This window comes from Acinonyx jubatus, chromosome A3, assembly GCF_027475565.1.
Source record: "Acinonyx jubatus isolate Ajub_Pintada_27869175 chromosome A3, VMU_Ajub_asm_v1.0, whole genome shotgun sequence".
Classification (NCBI taxonomy): domain Eukaryota; kingdom Metazoa; phylum Chordata; class Mammalia; order Carnivora; family Felidae; genus Acinonyx; species Acinonyx jubatus.
The window spans coordinates 26,013,625-26,037,922 of record NC_069388.1 but is presented as its reverse complement, the minus strand read 5'-3'; the positions used below and the strand labels follow the sequence as shown (position 1 = coordinate 26,037,922).

Genomic DNA, 24,298 nt, shown 5'->3' with positions numbered 1-24,298 from the left:
CTTTGAGAAACCACTCCTATCTCAGCCTTGCAATTGCTGGCTGGCTTGGGGGAGAGCACAGAGCCCTTTCAAGGCCAGTGAGACAGGAGATGCCTGGGAGGTGGGGGGCACTTCTGTGAATACAAGGACTCCTCTCTCCTTTCTCTTCCTGGTCAGCACTGAGAATGACAGATATGGAGTCATGGCAGCAATTTACTCCTACACAAAGGGATGAGCCACTTTGTAGGGCCTGAGGATGAAGTCCCGACTACACAAGAGGGTGGAGAGAAATAGGAATGACCAACCATGTTTGAGTTGCTGGATCCATCCTAAAGACTGTGCTAGATCTGGCATTTTTAGTTACATGAAATTTTCGTGAGGCCAATGAGAGTTTCTTCTTGCATCCAAGTTTAAGTGATAGCATGATGCCACTTAGCTCAAGATCTTTCATTTCAAAGTATAAAGTCTGTAGGTGCTAATGTGAAGGCTTGCTACTGTCTGCCCTACACTCACCATCCCCTGGGATGCTAAAGATGTCTGTTGTTTCCAGTTCTTCCCCAGGCACTCTCCAACCCTTTCCCAATCAGACAGGTTCACAACTTCCAAACGCATCATTCAGAAGTTTTTAATAAACAACTTCATTATAAAAACTTTTTTTGAAAATGTAATTCTGTAAAACATTGAAAAATCTACTTTAACAAAGATACGCCCTGTGCATTTTCTAATGGCACTTATATTTTACAATTAAAAACCTTGTTTTATATAAAGCCAAAAATACTCCAAGAGGTTATTCACTGTGTTTACAAAGTGCTAGAAGGTTTTTGTCTTGTATTTTTCTCTTTAAATAATCTGGCATTACGAAAGAGTGGCCCCAAAGCCTTGATCACCAGGAGGGAGGGAGGCAAATGAGAAGTGGTGTCTCAGGAGTTCTAGTGCCAAATATTTAGAGGTGGAGAGGGGCAGCTATGGAAGTGAGCTTGCATCTGAAGAAACTGGGCTGGGATACTTCTTCCAGACCCCTCCACAGAAGCACTAAATTATCACGGTGAATCCTTCTCCTGTTAGAACCGGGACACCCCTTCCCTTGCCACAGACCCTCCTCTCCAGTGGTGAAGGTCATAGCCAATTCCTTCCACAGCAGGTTCAGAGCTCCAGGAGAGGCCAGGGTGAGGTCTCAGAGGAATCTGGACTTTTCTGGCCAACACCTGCCTAAGGCAAAGTTTCTTATTACATAAATATCCTTGTTAAAAAGCAAAATATTGATCCTGTACAATATAAACTGTTAAAAAAAATCGTGCTTAAAGACAGCTCCTAGATAAGAGGGAAGGTAGAGGGAATGGGGAAAACAGCTACCAAAAAGAAAGGGGGTGGGGGGCAAGGATTCAGACTACTAGGAGAAGTTTAGGGCAGTGGAAAAATTTCAACTTAGGACAATATCTACGAGCAAAAAGTAATCACACCTGCTTCCCGGATTTCCATTAAATGCCATTTGTATAAGGTTGGGGGGAAACTCATTGGTGCTCCTTTTCCCACCTCTTCCCTCTTTAAAAGATGTGCACAGATCCTGAGCTGACACAGCTGGGTAGGTCATCCCCTGGCCCCCAGGACTGCACTCAACCTTCACCAGCTGTGTGCAGGATGCGAGGTGCCTGCCCCCTGTTCAAGGCAACTCATCGCTGACAGAGGTTGGAGGTGGTGGGGAAAGGGGTCATTACCCCTTTTTCCTGGTCCCTGTTTGGTCTCTGCCACATGCCATGGCTCCTGTTGTGGGCAGACACCCCTCAGGCTCTCATGGCCTCAGTAAAGGTACTGAAGTGGGTTTGGTACTGAACGTAGGATAAAGCTATTCTTATCCTTTGAACAACCAGGCCAATAAGGCTTTTTTTTTTTTTTTTTTTTTTTTAATTTTGGGAAGGGAAGTTTAAGAAACAGCTGGGTGGCTATGGTCCAAAAAAGTGAAGGCAGATGTTCCTCTGTACCAGCAAAGTTCACAGTGATAGGGAAATTCCTTGTGTGGGGTGAGAGTACTGACGGAAGAGTAAAGGAGAAACAGAATGGAAGGAGAGGGGAGAAGGGGCAAGGCCCCACTTACAAGGCTTTAAATAGTTGCTCTGCCTGTTCTAGGAGTTTCCCAGCATCACTAATGGGGGAGAGAATTCAAGGAAGGGACAGGAAAGGACAGGCAGGGAAGAGTGGACTCTTTAAGCCTGAGATTTTATACTCCATGGCCAGAGGCCCACTTGCCTCTATAAATGAGGTGTGCACGGAAGGTGGCAGGGAGCGGATGAAGGGTTGCTGGGTCTAGTGATGAAGACCAGAGACAATAAGGAGAATGGCAGCACTGAGTCCTGCTTGGATCCTCACGTACCATTTCCTATAATACGAGTCCCAATAACATGCACAGCATGCAGGAGGTGGCTGCGTACCAAGGTGGACGCTTTTAAAAATAAACCTTAATTAGTCCCTGGGACTCACTGAAATGAATTTTTAGAAGCAAATCACCTAGTCTGATCCTAACCTTGCCAGACATTTTTATATCTGGTTTGTTTTTTCAAAAGTATCCCAAGCTACCCTGCCTAAATCAAAACATGCTTATTCACTCCACATTGCTTCCAATCGAGGGCCAGGGAGCTACATTTTAAGGCTTGCACCTCAAAGAGTACTGGCCTGGGCTGAAGCAAAAGCCTGGGTCTTGGACCTGCTCAGTTCCTGATGATAAAGCAAAGTGATGTCTATAAGGAAAGAGGGGGTGTGAGGACTGGGCGGAGGCTGAGGCAGTTCCTTGGTGGTTTGTCCTGAAACCCTAGTGGAAAAGCCAGCATGAGGCACCGCTGAGAAAAGTGCCCAGAAACTACTGGCTGCATGTGTAGAAGTTAACAGTAAAGAGGTAGAAGTGTGTTTCTGAATCAGACTGGAGGTGTCTCATGAGGGTCCCACATTGGTGGTCCCTGAGCTGCCTCCCTTCTGTGAGTGGTGAGAGTAAAGCCCGTGCGGAACTGAGAAATGAAGCAGGGATGGGGTTCGGCTGGGCAAGGGCTGTGCTTTCTGTGGCAGGGAGCCCCACAAGCCAGAAGAGTGAGTCATCTGTTGCGAGAAACCCTGCTAAGTATTGGGGGCAAATTGAGGGGGGGGCCACAAGAGGAAGGTGGGATTACTTTGATGGGGAGCAGAGAGGCCTATGCACAGTGGCCCTGAGTCCACTGTAACTGCAAAGTAGAGGAGTGGGGAGACTGTGGATAAGAACAAAGGTTGGTATGGGAGCCAATGACGTACCCACAGGTTAGGACTCAACCATCTGCCCAGCCCTAACTTCCTGAAGACTGTTCTTGCAACAATTCCACAACTTCCTGGAAAAGGGACAAGCAGGAGAGACACATCAGGGGTTCATACCCTCTCCTTTGCTAGCCAACCAGCTTAGAACCCGAGTCCCTCCTTCCAAGACTAAGGATAACAGCTCATGATGTTTGGGGTGGGGGCTGGGGAATGGGGGCGATAGAAGCGGGCATGCCTTTCATTTCTTGCCCTCTCCTGTTCAAGAGGAGGAGGAGGGCTCATGATGTACTTGGAGAAAAACAGAATTGCAGACCTGTGAGAAACCTGCTCCAATCTTCTTGCCTGTCTCGCAGACACTGCCGAGGAAGGCAGGAACAGACAGTCATGGAAGATGGCAGAGACTGAAGCAGTCCAAAGTCAGTTTATTTCCCCACAGGGGAAAAATGTGACCTCAAGTGAAGAGAAGTCAGTGAGACCCGACTCCGCCTTGTAAACAGGGCTCCAGTTAACACCGGGTACCAAATGGTTCCGGCTGGTGCCAACTGGACTGGACTGGTGGGAATGAATTCACGGCGTGTAAACAATGTTCACTGCAATCATTCTAAGGCTAACAGCTTGGCAAGGGAGGTGAAATGGTGTGTCTGAGGCGACTGTGTAAACGGTACCGTTGCTGGACAACACTGACTGGAAATGGAGGTGCTGCTACAGGAGGGACGGGGCTGGTGGGCAGGACAGAGGCCCTCTCTCCTGCCTATTGGTGGGAAGCAGGCGACGGAGCCAAGTGACCCTTTGCAGCAGGGCCTGACCAACTGCCGTGGGGTCTGCAGGTTGGGACCAGAAGGCGGGCTTCTTGGGCTATTTCTCTCGAGGTCATCCAAAGTGAAACCCTTTGTGTCTCCAAGAGGCCTCCCCCTTCTCCAAAGAGGAGGAGGTTCTGACACTTTGGAGAGGGAGAGGGCGAAGTGTGGCTCCCGATTCAGATCAAAAAAAGTAAAAGTAAAAATACCTGAAGTTCTATGGTATGAGATCTTTTCATGGGGTTGGGGCTCAAGGCTCCTCCCAGAACTGATCCTGGAGCTTGAGCCCCCAAACCAAGTGCTCCATACAGATACTGGAATTTTTTTCTTTTTGAACCCAGCTCTGAAAGCTCAGCTGCCTTCATGGGAGATGCAGATGGGGTGGGTACAGAGGCTCCCTGACAGAGCCTAAGACTGGGCCGAGGGCCTCCTTGGGGGCTACTGGAATGCCTGGTGGAAACGAGGCAGGGTGGTGGTGCTCAGGCCAGAGGTGAAGACAGGAGGCAAGGAGTGCAGAGGTCCAAAGTTCAGTGGTCCGCCAGCTCCCGGGGAATCTTGAGGCTGAGCTTGCAAAGTGGTGAGTAAGGGCTGTGCCTCGGCCTGGGAGTAGCCCATGACCAGGCCTCCGGTGGCCCCGGGTGGGTTACACGGGGGTAGGTTGAGTGGAAGAAAGCCCAGTAAGTGGGAGAAGTCCACATTAGCAGCGCAGAGGGCCTCAGAGAGGTTGGCGGGGCTCTTGGTGAGCAGTGCTTCATCTAGGAGGGCCGCAGCTGCCGCCGGCTGAGGTGAGGCGGGCTGGGGTTCAGCGGACGAGAGAGACAGGCTTCCAGGAAGCTCCGCCAGAAAACTATCCACCTCCACTTTGGGCAATTTGTCGGGCAAGTATGAGGTAGATCCAAGCTGGTATTTTGGAGGAAGCTGAGCTGGGGAAGAGATAGGTGAGGATTCCAGGGGGTAGCTCATACCCATGGGCAGCGTGTTGTGCACCAGGGAGTGTGGCATGCCCGTGCTGGGCATGGTAGGGATGTGGGCGCCATACATGCCCATGGGCAACATGCCAGGGAAGGCCTTGGCCCCCATCACGTCCCGAGAGGCCATGCATAGCACAGGGCTCAGCTCTTCCTTCACACTGACTGTGGAGCTGCAGCTGAGGAGGCCTAACATGTCCACTGGCTCTGTCTTGATTTTGAGCAACTCCTGCGAGTGGCTCTTCTTGACATGACGTGTCAGGTGGTCCTTGCGGCCAAACCGCTGGGCACAGTACTGGCACAGGAAGTCCTTCCGGCCTGTGTGCACCACCAGGTGCCGCCGCACATCCTTACGAGTATAGAACCGCCGGTCACAGTGGTCACAGGGGTGCTTCTTCTCCTTGGCACCACCTGCTACTCGGCGTGAGTGGGCCTTCAGGTGCTCTAGCAGGGCCTGGGTACTCTCAAAGGTCTGCAGGCACACCTTGCAGCTGAGGTCACCGCTGCTGGCGGCATGCATAGCCAGGTGGCGCCGGTAGCCTAGCTTCGTATTGTAATTCTTACCGCACTCAGAACAGTGAAGGGCCTCTTTGTTGGGGTCATGGGTCTGCAGGTGGTTCCGCAGATGGTCCTTGCGGTGAAACATCTTATCACAGTACATACACTGGTGGGGTTTCTGGGCTGAGTGGGTGGCCATGTGCCTGGGGGTAGGGATGGAGGATAGAGGAGAAAGAAAGGAGATCACAAGGGCTGGCCAGACAACTGAGGTGTCCATTAACAGGGAAGTAGATACAAAAATTATGGTAGAGACACGCAATGGAATACTATGCCAACTATATTCTATAGATATCCTCACCCACCTGCAAAATCACATATGTACTCCTAGTCTTTGCAGCACTGTTTGTAGTAGTAAAAAATCAGCAACAATCTAAACGTCCATCAATAGGGAATCAGTGAAATAAATTATAAGTTCAAAAAATGACTCAAATAAAAAAAAAAAAAGGCAGCTTTATATGTACCCACGGGGAACAAACTCCTAGGATACAATGAAGTGGTAAAAAGCAGTGGGACAGGACAGTGCATGCAGAATGGTACTACGCATAAGAAAAGAGGGAAAACAGATGTATGTTTGCTTGTATGTGCTTAAAAATATTTCTGGAGGGATATATAAGAAACTAACACTGGTTCCTTATGGGGAAAAGAGATAGGGAAGCTTATGGGTTTGATGGAGAATTTCCATTTATACCTTTTGACACCTTGTGAATTTTATGTGAATGTATTTCCTTTTCAAAAAATTATATTTAAAAAATTTTAAATGACACCGTAAAAGAAAATTGAAAAGAAAAAATCTAAACTTCTCTATCTGGAACAATCCCAAAACATAATGAGGGGTTAAATCAAAACAGGAAGTTCAGTTTGGTGTGTGTAATCTAATCCCTTGTGAAAATAAAAAGGGAAGGGAATATATATTTCAATGTCTTAGCATGGATACACAAGAAACTGACCCCCTTGGATACCTCTGGGGAGAATGGTAGCTTCCAGCATAAGGACAATGCATTTTTCACTGAATGCTCATTTGTACCATTTAAAGTGTTTGCCGTGTAAACCAGCAACATTTAAAAAAGTGTTCCCATGGTATAGTACCTCAGTGTTCCTTGGTTTACCTGCTCCCATCTGGAGGGACAGGAGCTCAGAGTGCAAGAGTTACAATCCAGAGCTCTACGGGACTTTCAGAATCAACTCAGTTAAGACTTCGAGGACCCACCATCTGCCAGGCCCTGTGTGAGTTGTCATTAACCTTGTTCTCCACAAGAGGCCGAAGCACAGGACAGCCCCACCCACGTCAGTAAGTGGCAGAAACTGAATTTGAACACAGTCCTTGAAACCTGGGTTCACTCAGGTATACCACAGCTGTCTCTAGTATAGCACCCAGTGATCCTTCCTACCTGGAAGGTATCGAACGTAGCCATTACCCTCAGGCTACGTGTGAGTGCTCACACCACCGAGAGCTACTATTAACCTCCTGTGACATATCAGACACGGTAATGTACGAGAGGGAGGTGCTGATGGACCCACAGTCCATTTTCCTCATTTTACAAGCGAGGAAACGAAGGCACTAAGAGGTTTAGTGACTCGCCTAAGCTCACGCAGTGACTAAGGTTGGAGTCAGAGCTCCTGCCTCCCAGACCCTATAGGACCTTTCCTGTAGCCTCTCGCAGACACCCAGATTGTCACTAAGGAAGTCTAAGAGGATGGCCCCAACTGGAGTCCACCTCAGACACAGGAGCACACAGTTATCAAAGCATTCCTGAGGACCACAGAACTGTCATGAGGGCAATCCTGGTCACGCTGCCCTATTACCTGCTTTAGTTCCTTCCTATCAACTGTTTTCCAGACAAGAACTGAGGCTTTCTTTGGTCATCTTGTTCATGCATTCACTTGTCTGCGGTCTGTCCCCACTATTAAGATAGACTCAAGGAGCACCCCCATCTGGCTCACTACTCTGTCCAGGGCACTTAACACCATGTGTGGTATGCAGCAGGAGCTCAATAAATTATAGTTGGCTAGATGAGTGGATGAAGCAGTGTGCATCAGGCAGTCTATCTCATTTGTAAAGGGCGTATTCCTGTTCCTCTGATGGAAAGGCAAGGATAAAGTCAAAATCACTTTGGGGCAGGCGCCCCTCCCTTCCAAGCTGCTCTGCCATATCTACTTTATACTAGCACTTTCACATTCTATTTCACTTTATGTAGGGCTCTTGGGCTTAAAGTTTCAGGAAAGCTGCTGACCGACAGGACACCAGAGATTCCACAGAGACGGAAGTAATCATGTGAGTAGCAGGCTGGTTCAGAAGAGGCACTGCAGGACCAAAGATGCTATGGGACTTTGGGTAAGTTACTACCCCACTCTGAGCCTCCACTTTAAAATTTACAGATGGGACCAGAGGGTCTCCTTTTCCTTCTCAAGTTAAGACTGATTTCTAATTTCTGGCTAACATTACCTGGCATTACCTGGCAAAGGTGGGGAGAGTAGTATTGAAAACATCGTTTAATCTAGTTTGTTCATGATGGTCTGATATTTCCCCATCAGAGTCTAGTGTCTGAATACAAATACCACCAGTAGCTTTTAGTGAGGGATTTCAAATTGTTGGTGTTCAGGGTACACTTATGGGCCAATAAACGTCTACTCTTCTGTCACAGATAAAGCCTCCCACTCAGTGGAGTCTTTCTGGCTTTGTCCTCTGGGAACCTCAGGGCAGGAAGAGGTATGGGAGCATCACCTACCTATACAGCTTGTACTTGGAGGCAAAAGCCTTGCCACAGTGCAGCTGAGGGCAGCTATACGGTCTCTGCTCTGGATGGGGGAGGCTGTGAGGCCTCAGCTTCTCCCCATTTGAGAAGGGCGTCCCCGAGATTTCGCATTGGCACTTCACTTGACTCTCCGCCTCCCGGCCCCGAGGCCTGGGAACTAGTTTCCAGCCCACTTCCTCCTCCTGCTTTGCATCTTGAATCCAGGGGGGGACGCTGGTGAAAAATGTGGTCATGGCAAGACTAATGGCGAAGGGCCATGTTATTCAGAAAGCCTCCCCATCAGCTCCACACGGGCTCTCTGCTCTGTCACAGCCTCCAACGCAGCAGCCTTCAGAAAACAATCTCTTCACCTGAAACATCAGAACACCTGGTGTTAGGGAGCCCAATACCATGAAAACATGGGCTCTGGAGGCAGACAGATCCTGTTCCGATCCCAGCCCTTCCACTTCAAAGCCACGTGACTTTCAGCCAATTACTTCCCTGAGCTATCTCATTTACAAAATGAGTTTAATAATCTCCTAAATCATAAGGATATTTCGAGGATTAAATGAGATAATGAATACACAGTATTCAGCAGAAGGCTGGGCACCTAATAAGTGCTTAATGGTAACTATTATTACTAGTTCTACCTAGGCTAATAAGAAACGAGATAATCTAAGGAAGTAAAAGCCCTAAACTCCAAATATTCTCTTCCGACTTCACTTTGATATCCTTTCCACTAAATTTAGAGATGGCAGCTCCTCCTCCTTCTCCTCCTCCCCCACTACTTTCCACAATTCTCCTCCTCATGAAGGTGCTAAAGAGCAATAAAATGCCCAAAAGGCAACAGAGAAGGAAGGAGAAGCTTTTGCTTAGGAAATTTACACCCTGGAAGGACAGCCCCTGAGCCAGATGTGTTTCTCAGTAGCACATCAATAAGAGCTTCTGCCTGAGGAGGCAACAGCAGACTCAGCATTTCTCCTAAACCAGTCCTGGTCCCATCCCACCCTCCACCACCTCTCTGGGTCTCCCAGGCCATGCTTCTTTAGCAAAGCCATCCAACACGCCACGTGCCGAGCAGCCCCTCCTGCAGACCTTTGTAGCACACATACATTTCTCCATTATGAGCAGGAAGCATACTAGCATTAGAACTCCTCCACCAAATTGATTCTTTGAAGGCTCAGATCACAGTTCTTTCATTTCCATACACTTAGCATCTAGAAAAGGACTCTCAACTTTCTTACCGTTCAATGAGTAAATTAGTCACTGAATGCAAGTTGATGCAAGGCTCAGTTATGCTCACAAAGTTCTGGTTTAAACTGGTGTCACAGCTCTTCCAAAGTGGGGAGCCAATACCTGGAAGTCTGATCCTCTCTCTTGTTGAGGCAGGGGGAGGGGAGGGGTGTGGGAAAGGGGAAAACTGGAGCAAAGATGACAGAACTTTTCTCCTGACGTCAATTCAGAGAGGATGGAGATTACTGTACTGACTCTCCAAAGGGGGACAACAGACCCACATTCACACTAATAAGATTACCAACTGCAAAGCAACTTGCTACAACAGGGGGATTCCTTTTGAAGAAGTCATGCCAAAATTTGGTCATGAGGCTTTCCCATGTGAAGGGAGCAAAGGACAGTGGGGACTGTCCACGAGAATCTGGGGAGGGCTCCAACCGCACAAACAGCTGTGGGCCACAGAATGCTTGCTCAGCTCATTAGCACCTGCTGCTTACAGTGACCATTCATCTAACAGACTGGCGGTGAACGAGATGATGGGATCAGCGGGTTCATGCCCCAGAGAGCTTTGCTCATCATTAACGTGAGCTACGTCCTGTTCAGGAACCATTCCTCTTGTTGAAGAAACACTGCAGTGTGATATGATAAACATTTCCCCATCACGAGTGGAGATCTGCCTAGAAAGATCTGCACAAAGGTGGCTGCATTTTGCATGAGTCACATGCCTGGGAGGGGTAGGCAGTGCTAAAAAGTAGTCCCACTTGAGCCTTCAAGTCATCGTGGCATATCTGCCTGCTTCACTATAAATCTCCAAGGCCTCTGACGTCTGCCTTTCATGGGTTAAGTCCCTCCTTCTCAAGGGTGGAATCACCCTGTTTATAAAACCAGCGATTACTACGCTACCTTGGAATCAGGCAGAGAGCAAGCGTGAATTCGAACATCTACTTTGGAGGGAATTTACCCCACCCTCAAAGTCAAGTTCTGCTCCCCGCTGCTATCTAAAACCGTGCATCTCAGCCTCTGAAAAGCTGGGAACGGCAGCCAGAGGGAAGCAGGTCGCATCACTTTGGCCGACATGAGAGGGGAGCCTAGCCCTGGAAATTCCACACAAACTCAGAAAGAGAACAGTACGTCCCCCACCTCCCACACATACACCTCTTCTGTTCTCCTGAACAAGCACAAACAAGACAGAGCAGTTTAGTATGCTGCTTCTGAAAGAGTGAGTAATGGGCTTCTAGGAAAGAGGCTGGTGGTGGCTAAGGAGAGCTCAAGAGGTTGTAATGACAGAACCAAAGGAGGGAGGCAGCCATGTGCTTGCCTTGATCTGCGTTTAATGGGGCTATGGCCTTAAAAAGAAAACAGCCAACACCCTGATCCTATTCCCCCTATCCTTTCAAAAAGGCACAGGGGAAGCCCTCACCCATAGTCACCGACAGGCTGCTGCCGGTGTTACCTTAGGAACCCTTCTGGGAATCTAGTCTCTCTCCCTCTGTCCTTTGTCTGCAAAGTCCTCTCCTCTAGGAAAATTCCTGGGCCTCTCTCCTTCAGACTTCCTGGGCAAAACTGAAAGAATCCTGCTTCTCTTTCAAAGCCGCTCTTCTGGTCTCACACTCTAACCTTAACAACTGTAGAGAAGCTGACGGAACCTGTTCCCATAAAACAAACACAATCAATCCCTCCCAGTTACTGGTATAACTCGGTGTATTTTCATCCAAAGATCGCTCCCGGCGCCTGATCTGAAGAGGGAGGTAGTGCGGAGAGAACCTTGGACTTGCTATCGGAAGAGCTGCCACTTACTGGCTGTGAAAGCAGGCGCAGGTTACTTTGTTTCTCTGAATCTCAGATTCCTCAGTTTCTAAGATAAAGACGTCTTCTCCTTACCTAGAATGGTCTCACAGAGGACGAAGCGTCTGACACAAAGTGTGCGCACACATGCAGTGCCGTCTACACCGTGTCTGCCTCTTTTCCGCACAGGGCCCGAGCAGTACTTCTTTTTTTTCCCCCTTTAATGTTACTTCTCAGGCCTCTGAGTGAGTTTCCTTCCCTTCACATCGCCCCAGAACGCAGCCTTCCCCTTTTCCCTCGCCATCAGCCGCCAGCACATCCCCTCGAGCCAGTCGCCCTTGCGCTCCCTTCCTCCAGCACCGTATCCCGGGCCGGAGCTCTCTGAGTCCCTTCTGTTACTAAGGCTCCGCGCCCCAAACACAAGTGCTTTCTAAAAACTCCCGAAGGCCCTCTTTGGCAGCCAAAAGGAGACAAACTGCTCTCCAGTCTGTCTGTCCTGCTGTGTGCCATGATGCCTGCTGCCCTCTGACGAAACTATAGTTTTTATGGTGTTACATCATCTCTATAGAAACTGCGTTCTTTCTCCATTATTAGCCTGTTTCCTCATCTGTAAAGCTAAAAATACTTACCTCACAGGCTTGTTGTGAGGATTATTTTAGTCAGGTATGCAAAGGGCTCAACATAGGGCTTGGCTTGCTGTAAGTCCCCAACAAAAGGCAGCTATTATCTTTGCCTTTGTACTGAGTTGCACGTTCCCACCTTCTGCTGCCACACTAAATTGTCCCAACCCTCCCCAAACCATGGAGAAGCAGCCCCCCTGCAGCAAGGAAAGCGTTAATCTCTAAGTGTTCTTAACTAGAGAGACCCATAGAGGATTAACAGCTCCACTCCAGTGACTACCCTAAAATAGCTTTTATCCCTCCTGCCCAAGAGCTACTTGGGGATCTGAAGAACTCAATTCAACACCTGCCCAGGAGGAAACGTACCCGGGAACACACCCTGGAACGTTCTTTAGGGTGGACAGACTCTTCCCTTAAGCAGAGCCCAAAATAGCAACTGGGAAATTATAAATAGACCAAGAAAAAAAAAAACCCAGGTCTTGACCCCAGCACCAGAAACAAATCCAAAAGACACACCGACTGGCTGGAAAACAGTGAGAAAGGGGAAATGAGCATAGCTGCCCCCCTCACTCACTCTCTCACACACACTCCAGAGTGGTGGGAGAATTAAATTACAGGGAGGCTGGAGAGTCTCAATGACTTGCATCATTCCAAGAGACATCAAACAGGATTAGCAGGGGTTGGATTTACTCTCGGGCTGCTAGTTCTTCTGTCACTGTAGATGGGCCCTCTTCGGAGTCCCTTTGATTCACTATTTCCTCTGAATCCCGCTGCCTCCCACTCCTGCGGAGGCCTTGAGCAAATGGCTGCAGCTCACTACAGCCCCATTTTCATTAAGAGGAAACCTGGTTGGACACCCCCTAGTATTCCCAACCCCCCCCCCCCACACAATCTAGCGGCCTCACCCTGGGGGGCAGGGTTAGAAATCCAAGGCCAGACTCTATCACAGTCCCAAGCTAACAAGATGGAAAAACACACAAGCCAGGAGATGGGCTACTTGTGCAGGTGAAAGCACCAGCAACTTCCCCCCCCCACCACCTCCCCCAGTTGTCCCCTCATCTTCCACCTTACAGGTCCCTTTCTCCCACCAAGCTGGGGCCATAGCAGGGGACTGGATTTGCAGGGAATAACCAGGCTCCTCCGGCAGCTTCTAGACCACTCCACTGTGTGGTGGGAAAGGTTAAACTCCCCGGGAGCTGGGAGAGATGGGAGTGGACGCCTGTCGGAGAAGGGAGAAGGCACAGAAATTCGGGGAGAAGTCTAGAGGAGGTCTCAGGGATGGGAAGGAACGGCAAGTGTGATAAAGAATCATTAGCAACTTAACTGGGTCTCTAAGGGACCTCCCCCCCGGCCAACAGAAAGAAAGAAAGAAAGAAAGAAAGAAAGAAAGAAAGAAAGAGAGAGAGAGAGAGAGAGAGAGAGAGAGAAAGAAAGAAAGAAAGAAAGAAAGAAAGAAAGAAAGAAAGAAAGAAGAGATGGGTTATAAAGGCTGGAGGATTCCAGGGATTGAAGATAGAAGTGAATTCTCTGAATTTCAATGGTCTCAAAACAGGTAACCAAATAGATGATAAGGTTTGGAAGTGTAGTCACTGAGGAAGGAATTATAGGTAGGGCTTATCTGGGTTCTCCAGAACCAGGTATTTGAGGTAAGTCTCAAAATGGGCTATGCGGTTCTGGAAAACGAAACAGAGAGTAAAAAGCGACGATTTGGAGCAGGAAAGGGGGTTCTGTGGGTCCGAGTAGGCGTGTCTGAGGGGAGGGAGCAGGTGCAGCTTATCTGCGTCCCCCAGACCCGGGTCCCTGGTAAGGTCAGCAGCGTGTTATCTGGGTCTCCAGGGAGCCTGGGGGTCAAGAGTAGGGGAACCTCAGGGCTGCGTCTCCAGGTCTCGGTAGGGAGGGAGCCAGTGGGGTTTCTTCCGGTCCCCCAACCCAGGTGTCGGTTCCAGGGAGAGATTTCGTCACCCTGGGGCCTATCTGGGCCCGAACTGGCGTGGAGGGGGCCCCCGGTCGGGGGTGTAGGCGACCGCGCCGTGGGGCCCGAGAGGAGAGGCGCCGCCGCTCCGGGTGTCGGGCGCGCGGGCGCAGCGAGACGGCCTCCCGCCCCGCTCCCCGCCGTCCCCCGGGGCCCTCGCCGGCACTCACCGCGCTCGGGGCCCCGCGCCGCGGGCCGGGCCGCGCTCGGGCTCCGCCAGGCCCGCTCAGGCCCCGGTAGTGGCGGCGGTCGGGCCATTGTGCGGTGCATTGTGGGAGCCGCGCGAGCGGGCGCTCGGGCCGTGGAGGGGGCGGTGCCGCGGGCTCTCTATGGTCCCGCCCGCCCGCCGGCTAGAGAGGCCGGGGCGGCGCGCGGGCGGCGCGCGATGACCGCCGGGAGCGGGGCGGACGCTCGCGCCCCTCCTTCTCTCCCCGCCTGTGGGCTACCCCGCGCTCGGGCTCCGGAGCCGTCATGGGCGCCGCCGCGTGGGCACCGTCGCCCCTGCTGCTGCGTGTGTCTCTCCTGATTCTGATTCTGCCGCTCCCGGGGCTGCCCGCGGGCTCCTGGGACCCGGCCGGTTACCTGCTCTACTGCCCATGCATGGGTAAGGCCTCCCGAGCCCTCTGCTCAAATAGGGAAACTGAGGCCCAGAGAGGAGAAGGCCTTCTTCTGAGGCACTCAGAGATACCTTGACATGTCCAGGACAGAAACCCAGCGCAGGGCATGGCCTGCTCCTCGCCTCCCTGCCCCAGTTGCAGTGGCCCTGAGGGACCTCTGTGTCCAGCCTTCCAATGTGGCAGATGAGGAAACTGAAGCCGGAAGAGGTGATGTGTCTTGTGCAAGGTCTAAGCCATCCCAGAGTTCAGTAAATGGAGTTTGCTGGGGCAGGACTTGACATGACTGACTCAACGTTGGCTCTGGACGATTTTTCACCAACCAATAGTATTTATAGGACCCTTACTCTGTGTCCAGCCCTGTTTTCTGCTCTGCGGATACAGCAGTGATAAGCTAGAAAACGCCGTGCCCCTGTAGAACCTTCATTTTAGCGGGGGAAAGACAGACAATAAAAGATACACATAAAAAATAAGTAACTATGTGGAGTATCATAGAAGAGGATGAACACCGTGGGAAAATAAAATAGAGAAGAGCAAGGGGGAATCTAAAAGCTGGCTGAGGGGTGCAATTTAAATGGGGTGGTGGATCGTCATCGTAGAAGTCATTTCTTTTTCAGACCCTGCAGATCTTGATGATTTGGCTCTCTGCGCATCATTACCACCACTCCCTTCTCCCCAGGTCCTCCAGCTGCAGCCACTCTTTATTCCCTCTCTGTTTTTCACACATAATCAGGTCCTGAAGCCTGTGCTATTCCCTCTGCCTGGAACACTTTCCCCTTCACTTCTGCCAGATCAACTCCTTCCCATTCTTAGGTCGCATCTTAAATGTCACCAGAAAGGGCTTCGCTGACCTCGATGCAAATAATCTCCACTTTATTGTCTATCAATCACCAAACTTTTCCTGTCTTGAAATCATCAGAATGTGTCACTGTATACTTGTTTACATGTTTAATGTCTCTGTAGCTGGACTGTGATTGCCTCGAAGGCAGAGACCTTATCCTTCTTGCTCAATCCCATATTCCAGTACCAAGCAGAGAGCCTGGCACATTGTGGCGTCTCTCTATTTGTGGAATGAATGAATGGATGTCATGCTAGGGACAAGGAAAAGAATCAGATAGGGTCCTCACCCCAGGCCCCCAAGGTATTTACAGGCTGAAGACACAGCCAGTACAAAGGCCGGGAAGTGAGAAAGGACATTTGAGGAAAAGTGAAGAACCGGAAATAACTCCAGTCTGAGGTGGGAGGCAGAGGAGGGGATTCAGGATAGCAGAGGATTGGAGAAAGGATCCCAGTGAATGAGGCACTGGAGTTGCCCCTTTCACGCACAAGTGAGTGGAGATAGAGGTGGAAAGGCAATCCTGGATGAGAGAACCCCAGGAGCAAAGGCATGGGGTGAGGATGGAAAGTGTAGAGCATGTTTGGGAACACCAAGGCACCTGGAAGGTCTGAGGCAGAGGGGTAGGACCTAAGGGCCTTGATTGTCAGACCCAGGAGTCCACACCTGGATCCTATGCTGCCAGCTCCCCTGGCCCTCCTTGGTGTCCCGGTCCTCCTCACCCCTGGCTCTGCGTCCTTTCTGGACCCTGCATGCCCCATGCCCTCCATGCCCCAGGCCTCACCTCAACCACCATATACCATCCAGGGCGCTTCGGGAACCAGGCCGATCACTTCTTGGGCTCCCTGGCTTTTGCAAAGCTGTTGAACCGCACCTTGGCTGTACCCCCTTGGATTGAGTACCAGCATCACAAGCCTCCCTTCACCAATGTGAGTACCTCCCACTGACCTTAGCCCTTGTCCATCTTACCCCAATCCTGCTTACCTCCTCCTGACCCCAAGTCCTTCTCTGGGCTTTACCTCCCACTCCTCTGAGCCTGCCCTGCTCCCCACCCAGAACTGTCTTCCCTGGCTACCTGGCTAACACTTATCCAGTGCCTTCGGTCTGCCAGGCACTGTCCTGAGCACTGCAGGAGGACTAGCTCTTTTCTTCCTCATTACATGCCTATGAGGAAACAGGTTCCCAGAGGTTAGGTAACTTGCCCAAAGTCACACGGCTTATTAGTGTAGAGCTGGAACTCAAGCTCATGTCTGTCTGACTCCAGAGCCTGTGATAGGAACTTAAAGCTCCATTTCCACCCCTGATTGGTCCCACCCTCTGGGCATCCCATTAGTCAAAGGGTGATGGATGCTAGTGTCAGTCTGAAGGAGAAACTGAGGCACAGGTTAGTTAATAATGTGTCCAAGGCCATAAACCCAGGCAGTCTGGCTCCAGAGCTGCCTCACCCCATCACAGTGATACTCAACACCCTCTAATTCCTTGCTTTTTATTTGTGTCTTCCACTGATCCTATGTCTGTCTTTGTTCACACTGTGTCCCCCAGAGTCTGGCAGTAGGAATTGAATTAATCTGATGAACTGACTTTAAAAGTTTTTAATAAACTTTAAAAAACGATATTTAGTATGTACAAAACACTGTATTTCATTCTTACAGCTTTTTCTCTGCGTAGGTTTTATTTATTTTTATTTTTTTCTTCTGCATGCCTATATTTAGAGAGGTTTTTATCAGAAGTTAAAAGCCAGAGTACCTGAGATCATAGTTTGGCTTTGCCACTTACTGGCTGTGTAGACTGGACAGAGTAATTACTTGATCTCTTTGTGCTCAGTTCCCTCATCCTTAAAAGAGGCTGATAGTAATTGTGGCCACCTCCCATAATGAGTGAGTGATTGTAGCATGCCTTGAACATTGTATGCCTCTCTCTTAGAATCAACTAAGTTCATAGGGGCGCCTGGGTGGCTCAGTCAGTTAAGCATCCAACTTCAGCTCAGGTCATGATCTCGCGGTTTGTGAATTCGAGCCCCGCGTCGGGCTCTGCGCTGACAGCTCAAAACCTGGAGCCTGCTTCAGATTCTGTGTCTCCCTCTCTCTCTGCCCCTCCCCCGCTTGTGCTCTGTCTCTCAAAAATGAATAAATGTAAAAAAAAAAATTAAAAAAGAATCAACTAAGTTCATCAACACAAAGTGTTTAGAACATAGGAAGTCCTCAGTAACTGGGAGCCACTGATGTGCTGATTTTTTGCACTCAGTGTTATAGTTTAGACATTGTCTGTTCATCTCACTCTGGCTTGTTTTCTTTCTCTGGCTTTGTCTTCTCAGCCAAAAATCTTTCCGAGTCTCTACTTCTTGCTTTTTTTGGGTTACTCAACCCGTCCAATTACTCTCTTCTTCCCCACTGGGGCTGTTCTCACAGAGGTCACCAGGGACCTCAGAATTGCCAAATCTAGGTGTCATTTCTCAGTCTTTCCCTCAGCTATTCTCCTGGTGACACCTGGTCCTGTGAGCCTTTCTCCTTCCTGAATGTCCCTACTCTCCTGTCTTCTAAGACACAGCCTATTCCTGCTTTAGCCCTGACCTCTCAGCATTTTCCTCTTCGTGTTGTATTGGAGGCTTTTCTCTCTCCACTCACTGTTTAAATATTAGTGTGTCTCCTCCTCCTGTTTGGGTATTAGCTCTGTGACCTCAGTTGAGTTATCTGGATTCTGTCTGCCTGGGTTTCTTCATAAGTACATTGGAGATAGTTATATTCCTACCTCTTAGAATTAGATGAGCAAGTCCATGAAATGTGATGAGCATACTAAGTCAGCACTCAATAAATATTAGTTGCTGTTATTACCATCATTTGCTTTGTTGTAAATTTCTGTTAAATCTTGTGGCTTTCACTGTTTTCCACGTACCTCCCAACTTACCTGAGGCCCAGATCCTCCTCTGATCACAAGCCTGTGTTTCTAATTCCTAAGCCCTTGAGTCTATTTGGATGTCCCACAGATACCTCAAATTCACAAAGCCAGAACTGAACTTGGCATCTTTCCCTCACAAACCTGTGTCACCTTCTATATTCCCAGCCTTAGTTTATGTTACCTCCATTCACCTGGATACCATGCCAGGAATCTAGAAGTCATCCTGAATACCTCCTTTTACCCGCTACTTCATCTTCCTTTACCTCTCCTAACCTGTCCATGCCTTCCATCTTCACCTGGACTTATGCTTAAAAATATATGTTGAATGAGTACTTGAACAAATAAAGGGATCGTTGCAGTAGCCTCCTGATTCCTCTTCCTCCTCTAATCTTACCATCTGTATGTTGTCTCCTCTGCCACTAGAGTGATCTAAGAGGCAAATCTCCTATTATTTCTGTTTAAAATCCTTCAGCAAGACCTAGTTGCTAATGGTTAAGTGCCCCAAAGTCTGTTGCAATGCCAATGGCTTGTGAAGGAAGGGTGCAGTGGTTAAATCAGCTTGGGAAATTATATTCTCAATACCCCAGCCTCCCAAACTGGAGATTCAAACTACATATTACCATACTGCAAAGTCCTGTAGTAAAGAAATCAGCTCAACACAGTGTTTCCCAGGTCTGTGTAACTCTGGAGCCTTTTGATTGCAGAACTCTTTATTCTCCTGAACTAGTGGAACATGCTTGGGAACCCTGAGCTATAGGATAAAGTCTACATTTTTATTCCATGGTGTTCTAAAAAACTTTTTTAAATCCAGAAAAATACAGAGATTAATACAGTCACCATCCATGTACTTACCACTAGAAGTGATCGTTGTTAACATTTTCTTCTTTGCTTCATCTTTCTTTTTTTTTTTTTTTAATAAAAGAAATAAAATATTATTACAGATGAAGTTGTTAAAAGATAAAGCCTCACGTGGCTCCGGAGGCTAGTCCCGCTCCCCTCCCAGTCCCAGAGGCAACCACTGTCATGGATATAGTGTCTTCAGTGTGACTCCTTCCAAGGTCTTTCTTGTACTTCTGCTGCGGCACTGAGCATCCTTACACCCATCTCCTGGTGCAAAGTGGGAGAGCTTCTCTAGGGAAAATACATAGAGGTGCAAGGAGCATTTAAATTCTAGTAGATGCTGCAAAATTGCATTCTAAAGTGGTTGTTCCAAAACGTATACTTTGACTACCAGCCAGGTACAGCAGTCCCTGTTTCCCCACATCCTTTCCAAAAACTAAAGTTAAGTTTTTAGGTCCTGGGTGGCTCAGTCAGTTGAGCGTCTGACTATTGATTTCGGCTCAGGTTTCACGGTTCAGAATATTGAGCCCCATGTTGGGCTCTGAGCTGATAACATGGAGCCTGCTTGGAATTCTCTCTCTCTCAAATAAATAAACATGAAAAAAAAATTTTAATAAAGCTTTTTAAAAATGTTTATTTATTTATTTTTGAGAGAGAGAGAGCACAAGCTGGGGAGGGGCAGAGAGAGAGGGAGACACAGAATCCAAAGCAGGCTCTAGGCTCTGAGCAAATTACTGTATTTGCCCAGAGCCCCACACGGGGCTCAAACTCACAAATCGTGAGACCTGAGCTGAAGTCAGATGGTTAACCAACTTAGCCACTCAGGAGCCCCTAAAGTTAAGCTTTTAAATCTTTGCTGGTCTAATGAGTGAGAAGTGGTCTTGTAATTGCAATTTGTTTTTTTCTAATTACTAGTGAGTTTGTATATCTTTTGAGTGTATTGGCTCTTTGGGTTTTCTTTGCTGTGTAAGTTGTTCACTCCTCTCCATTGCTCACATTTTCTCTTACAGCCTATGTCTTTTTTCATCTAGATCAGCAAGCATTTTTGAACACAAGGGGTGTTACTATTTCTTTGTTAGTTTGCAGATAAATTCTCCCAGCCTGTTTCCGTTCTAAGTTTGGTGTCCTTTCCTAAAAGTTTTTCATTGGCTCACAGTCTGAGTTATCTGGGTCTTGGATGCATGCTTTTATTAAATGTCTTTAAAAGAGCCACTAGGATACTGAAGAGGGACCTCTGCCTCTCCTTTTCCACCTTTTCCTGTAGCTCCATGTGTCTTACCAGAAGTACTTCAAGCTGGAGCCCCTCCAGGCCTACCATCGGGTCATCAGCCTGGAGGACTTTATGGAGAAGCTGGCACCCACTCATTGGCCCCCTGAGAGGCGAGTGGCATACTGCTTTGAGGTGGCAGCCCAGCGAAGCCCTGATAAGAAGACGTGCCCCATGAAGGTGGGTCTGGGGGACCCTTTATGCCTGTTCCACGTCCTTTAGGCCCCTGAGACGCTGTGATGGCAATATGTGGGGGATGGCACTAGAAGGGCTTAGAGTAGAAAGATGGAGATTTAAGTCCCATTTGTGATATTTGTCAGCAGTGTCACTTTGGGCAGAGTACCTTGATTCCCTTGAGACTTTATTTTACCAGCAAAATAAAGACACCAATCCCTGCTCTGTCTCACTCATAAATGTCATGAGGGTCAGGTGTAAGAGTGCTTGTAAACTGTGAAGTGCCACATCAGTAATAATAACTAATACCCATATGGCACTTACTACGTGCCAGGTACCATGCTTAGAGCTTTACACATGTTAACCCAGTTACTCCTCAAACTGCTCCACTAGGGAAGTACGATTAATATCCCCATTTTACAGATGGGACATGAGCGTAACACAAAGAGGTTTGGTATTTTCCCCAGGGTTACATTAGCAAACAAGTGGTGGAGCTGGGATTCAGCCCCAGGTGATTTGGCTCCATTGTCCACCCTCTTAACTTGTATACTTTCCTGCCTTTCAGTGGGTAAATAAGAAGCTGTCATATTTTATCAGGAGAAATTTATAATTTTCTGGCCCTTTGGGAATAAGACAATCCCCAGTATGTCTGTAGGTGCTTATGCTAAAGTCTGGGGAGGGTGGTTGGAGGAGCCACAAAACTTGAGAAAGGAAGACTTGGCTTACAGCCCCAGCACTGGCCTCACCTTGGGCAAGTGTTTTACCCTGTCTGGACCCTGGTTTCCATCTTGAAAATACAGGCATTGAGGGGCACCCAGGTGGCTCAGTCAGTTGAGCTTGATTTCAGCTCAGGACATGATCTCACACATGGTTCATGAGAGTGAGCCCCATATCTGGCTGTGCTCTGACAGCCTGGAGGCCACTTGGGATTCTCTCTCCCTTTCTTTCTGCGCCACCTTCTCTCTTCCTCTCTCTTAAAATAAATTTAAAAAGCATTTAAAAGAAAAGAAGAAGGGCGTTGTATTAGCTGGTCTTAAAAGTCTCTGGAAGCTCTAGTCCAAGATCCAAGGCCCAAATCCAAGGTTCACTCCCTCCCCACTTACCCCACCAATGCTGCAGCTTCAGTGGGATATGGCATGTAAAGGAGGAAAGACTCCTTTAGACACTGGTGAACATTTCCTGCTGAAAACCAGGTTGGAGGCCCAGCTGCTCTCCTCAGGTCTCCAGCCCAGGCTTTACAAAGTGGCATTCCTATTGGGCCATCCCATGAGGTGTTTCAATCTGTGTCCAGTCCACCAGAGTTCCCCCACCCACAATTCCTTGGCCCCATCCCCAAAGGGCTTTCCCTCCTCAGTAAGCCTTTGATCACTCTCTTTCTGCAGGAAGGAAATCCCTTTGGTCCATTTTGGGATCAGTTTCATGTGAGTTTCAACAAGTCCGAGCTTTTTGCAGGCATTTCCTTCAGCGCCTCCTACAAAGACCAGTGGATCCAGAGGTACTTGGAGGGGGCAGTGTTGCTGGGTTTAAGGGAGGGGCCTGGGGCCCATGAGCATTCAGCACCTTCCTGACCCTCTTCCCCTCCACCACACCCTGATGTATGAGACCAAAGGTGCAGCCATTCTATCTGTTGAACTTGGGATCCTGTGTGATCTGTTCCCATCTCAACGCCTGACACGGTGGGACGTTGACCTGCCACAAGGTTGAGCAAGAGTTTATCGGCCGATAAAGGATGTCATAAAAAGATTATTGTGCAGTCACATGGGTCCCGATTTCCTTCTCTAGGCGTGAGAATCATTCCCCTCTTAACCTTCCTCCTCACAAGGTGAAAATTGGAAGCAGCGTCTAGAGAAAAGCAGCTTCAGGTGCAGACTGAGAGATGATGTCATCCAGATAATAATTGGATGTGCTTTATTAATTGTGCTACGGTAGGCCCTATTAAAAAAAAAAATAGGTTAGCAGGGCACAGGCACAGGCTGTGAAATATTTATAGAGCGTCTGTCATGTATGAGACATAGTGCTCAAAAGCCAGAGGTGATATATAAAAATGAAGAAGACCCAGCCTCAGCCCTCAGGGAGCGACAGGCTGGTTACAATGATGATAACTATCAGAGTGCGCTTGCCTTGATGCTAGAGCATGGCAGGAATGAACGTGGGCTTGAAAGTCAGACAGGTTGGGAGCTGTGAGGGACATATGAATTCACACAGGGTCACAGCACTTGGCATTCAGTAGACCAAGGACAGACTGATGTAGAGAAAGGAGTCACGCTCATGATAAGTCAGACCTGGGCTCTGATTCACCCCTGCCTCTTTCTCAGGCGACCCTGAGCAGCCTCTCCAGCTGTCTGGCCTGAATGGAAGGAGCACTATGGTATCTGCTTCCTAGAGCTTAGAGCGCATGGCACATAGTAGGGGGCCAACCAATGTTAGCTGTTACTGTTGTTATTCACATGCTTTATTTCATACAAGCCTTTGAGAAACTTCATGAGGTGGGTATTATGATCAATTTCCATTTGGCAGGTAAGGAAACAGCTCAGTGAGGTAAAATAACTTGCCCAGGGTAACTGAGCTGGTGAGAGGGCAGCTGCAGTCCAAATGTAACTCTTCAATACATGAGAAAGCTACTGTTTATTTAGTGCCTGCTGTGTACCGAACACTGTTCCAAGTTTTCCTTTCACTACCTAAGTCTCCTAAGGTTACTTACTCGATACTTCCACAAGTCTGTATGACAGGCATTATTGTCTTCTGCGCTTTACACTTAAGGAGATTGAAGCAGAGAGGAGTGAAATGTGTCCAAGGTCACACAGCTTGAAGTGGCAAAGCTAGGATTTGAACCCAGGCAGTCTAATTCCAGAGCACCCATTCTTAATCACTATGGAGAAAACAGCTGTGCCTGGAACAGGTGGCAATTCCCATTTGGGACTTCCGAGCTAATTAAGGAGCTACTGAGGACACTTGGTCATGGCAGGTTCCACTCCTCCCTCATGGTTGGTCTAGGACATTCCCATTTGATCACCTACTTGGTTCTTCCTATTCAGTTCTGAGTGACCTGGAGCTATTGCCAAAAGGTAGATCTGCCCTCCAAGGGTGGAGATTTTTCTCCTATTGACAAAGTGCCAGGAAAAAAATATATGACACCAGCTCCAAAATAGGTCCAAAGCAAATTCCAGAAAACCAGAAATATCACACAAGCCTGGTTGGAAGAGAAGGTACAGTGCTGCATGGATGCATCAGTCAGGGAATGTTGCTAAAACACTTGCTCAGTGCCTCACCATCTTGTTTGAGTTCACTGAGTTGTAGGAATTGCATGATGGCTTGGGAAAGCTTGGGCTTTACAGCCAGATTTCCCTCCCCTCCCCTCCCTCCCCCTCCCCTCCCCTCCCCTCCCCTCCCCCTTATTTAAGAAGCACCTGCTGGGTGCCAAGTACTGGTCTGGACACTGGGGATACTGGCAAGAATAAGACAGATAAGGTCCCTGCCCTGATGGAGCTGAGTCTAATGGGAGAGACAGTGAATAAGCCTTTACAGAAGATAATTCCAGAAGACAAAGTACTATGAAAGACACACACAGATGTTGTGTGTGAGACCTTGTCTCAGTCAGCTCAGGCTGCTATAACAAAATAGCACAGACTAGGGGTTTAAACAGCAGGTGTTTATTTCTTGTGGTTCTGGAGGCTGGGAAGTCTGAGACAGGATGCCAGTATTGGGTTCTTGCATTGGGTTCTGGTGATCTCCCTGGCTTACTGCCTTTCTGCTGTG

At 48.6% G+C, this 24,298-nt stretch overlaps 2 protein-coding genes across 4 annotated transcripts in view; one reads left to right on the top strand and one right to left on the bottom strand.

Annotated features, from left to right (window-relative positions):
- Nucleotides 1-583: 583 nt before the first annotated feature.
- Nucleotides 584-14,377, bottom strand: PLAGL2 (PLAG1 like zinc finger 2). 2 transcript variants are annotated; one of them, XM_027069827.2, is made up of 3 exons: nucleotides 14,088-14,377; nucleotides 8,302-8,678; nucleotides 584-5,718 (listed from the first exon to the last, which is right to left on the bottom strand). In XM_027069827.2, exons 2-3 carry the CDS (start codon nucleotides 8,559-8,561, stop codon nucleotides 4,488-4,490), a joined length of 1,491 nt encoding a protein of 496 aa, XP_026925628.1. In that variant the 5' UTR covers nucleotides 8,562-8,678; nucleotides 14,088-14,377; the 3' UTR covers nucleotides 584-4,487. The 2 variants fall into 2 exon arrangements, with proteins under 2 accessions (XP_026925628.1, XP_053056076.1); XM_053200101.1 differs by lacking the exon at nucleotides 14,088-14,377 and adding an exon at nucleotides 11,422-12,893.
- POFUT1 (protein O-fucosyltransferase 1) overlaps nucleotides 14,279-24,298 on the top strand; it is a 26,868-nt gene continuing 16,848 nt past the window's right edge. Inside the window, exons 1-4 of one of the 2 annotated variants that reach the window (XR_003423979.2) lie at nucleotides 14,279-14,521; nucleotides 16,174-16,295; nucleotides 20,366-20,548; nucleotides 21,925-22,037. Coding sequence is in view for 1 of the 2 variants with exons in the window: in XM_015071903.3 (XP_014927389.3) it covers nucleotides 14,389-14,521; nucleotides 16,174-16,295; nucleotides 20,366-20,548; nucleotides 21,925-22,037 (551 nt within the window). In the remaining variant the exon portion in view is untranslated. The remainder of the gene's footprint in view (nucleotides 14,522-16,173; nucleotides 16,296-20,365; nucleotides 20,549-21,924; nucleotides 22,038-24,298) is intronic. The other variant, XM_015071903.3, reaches the window with a different exon arrangement.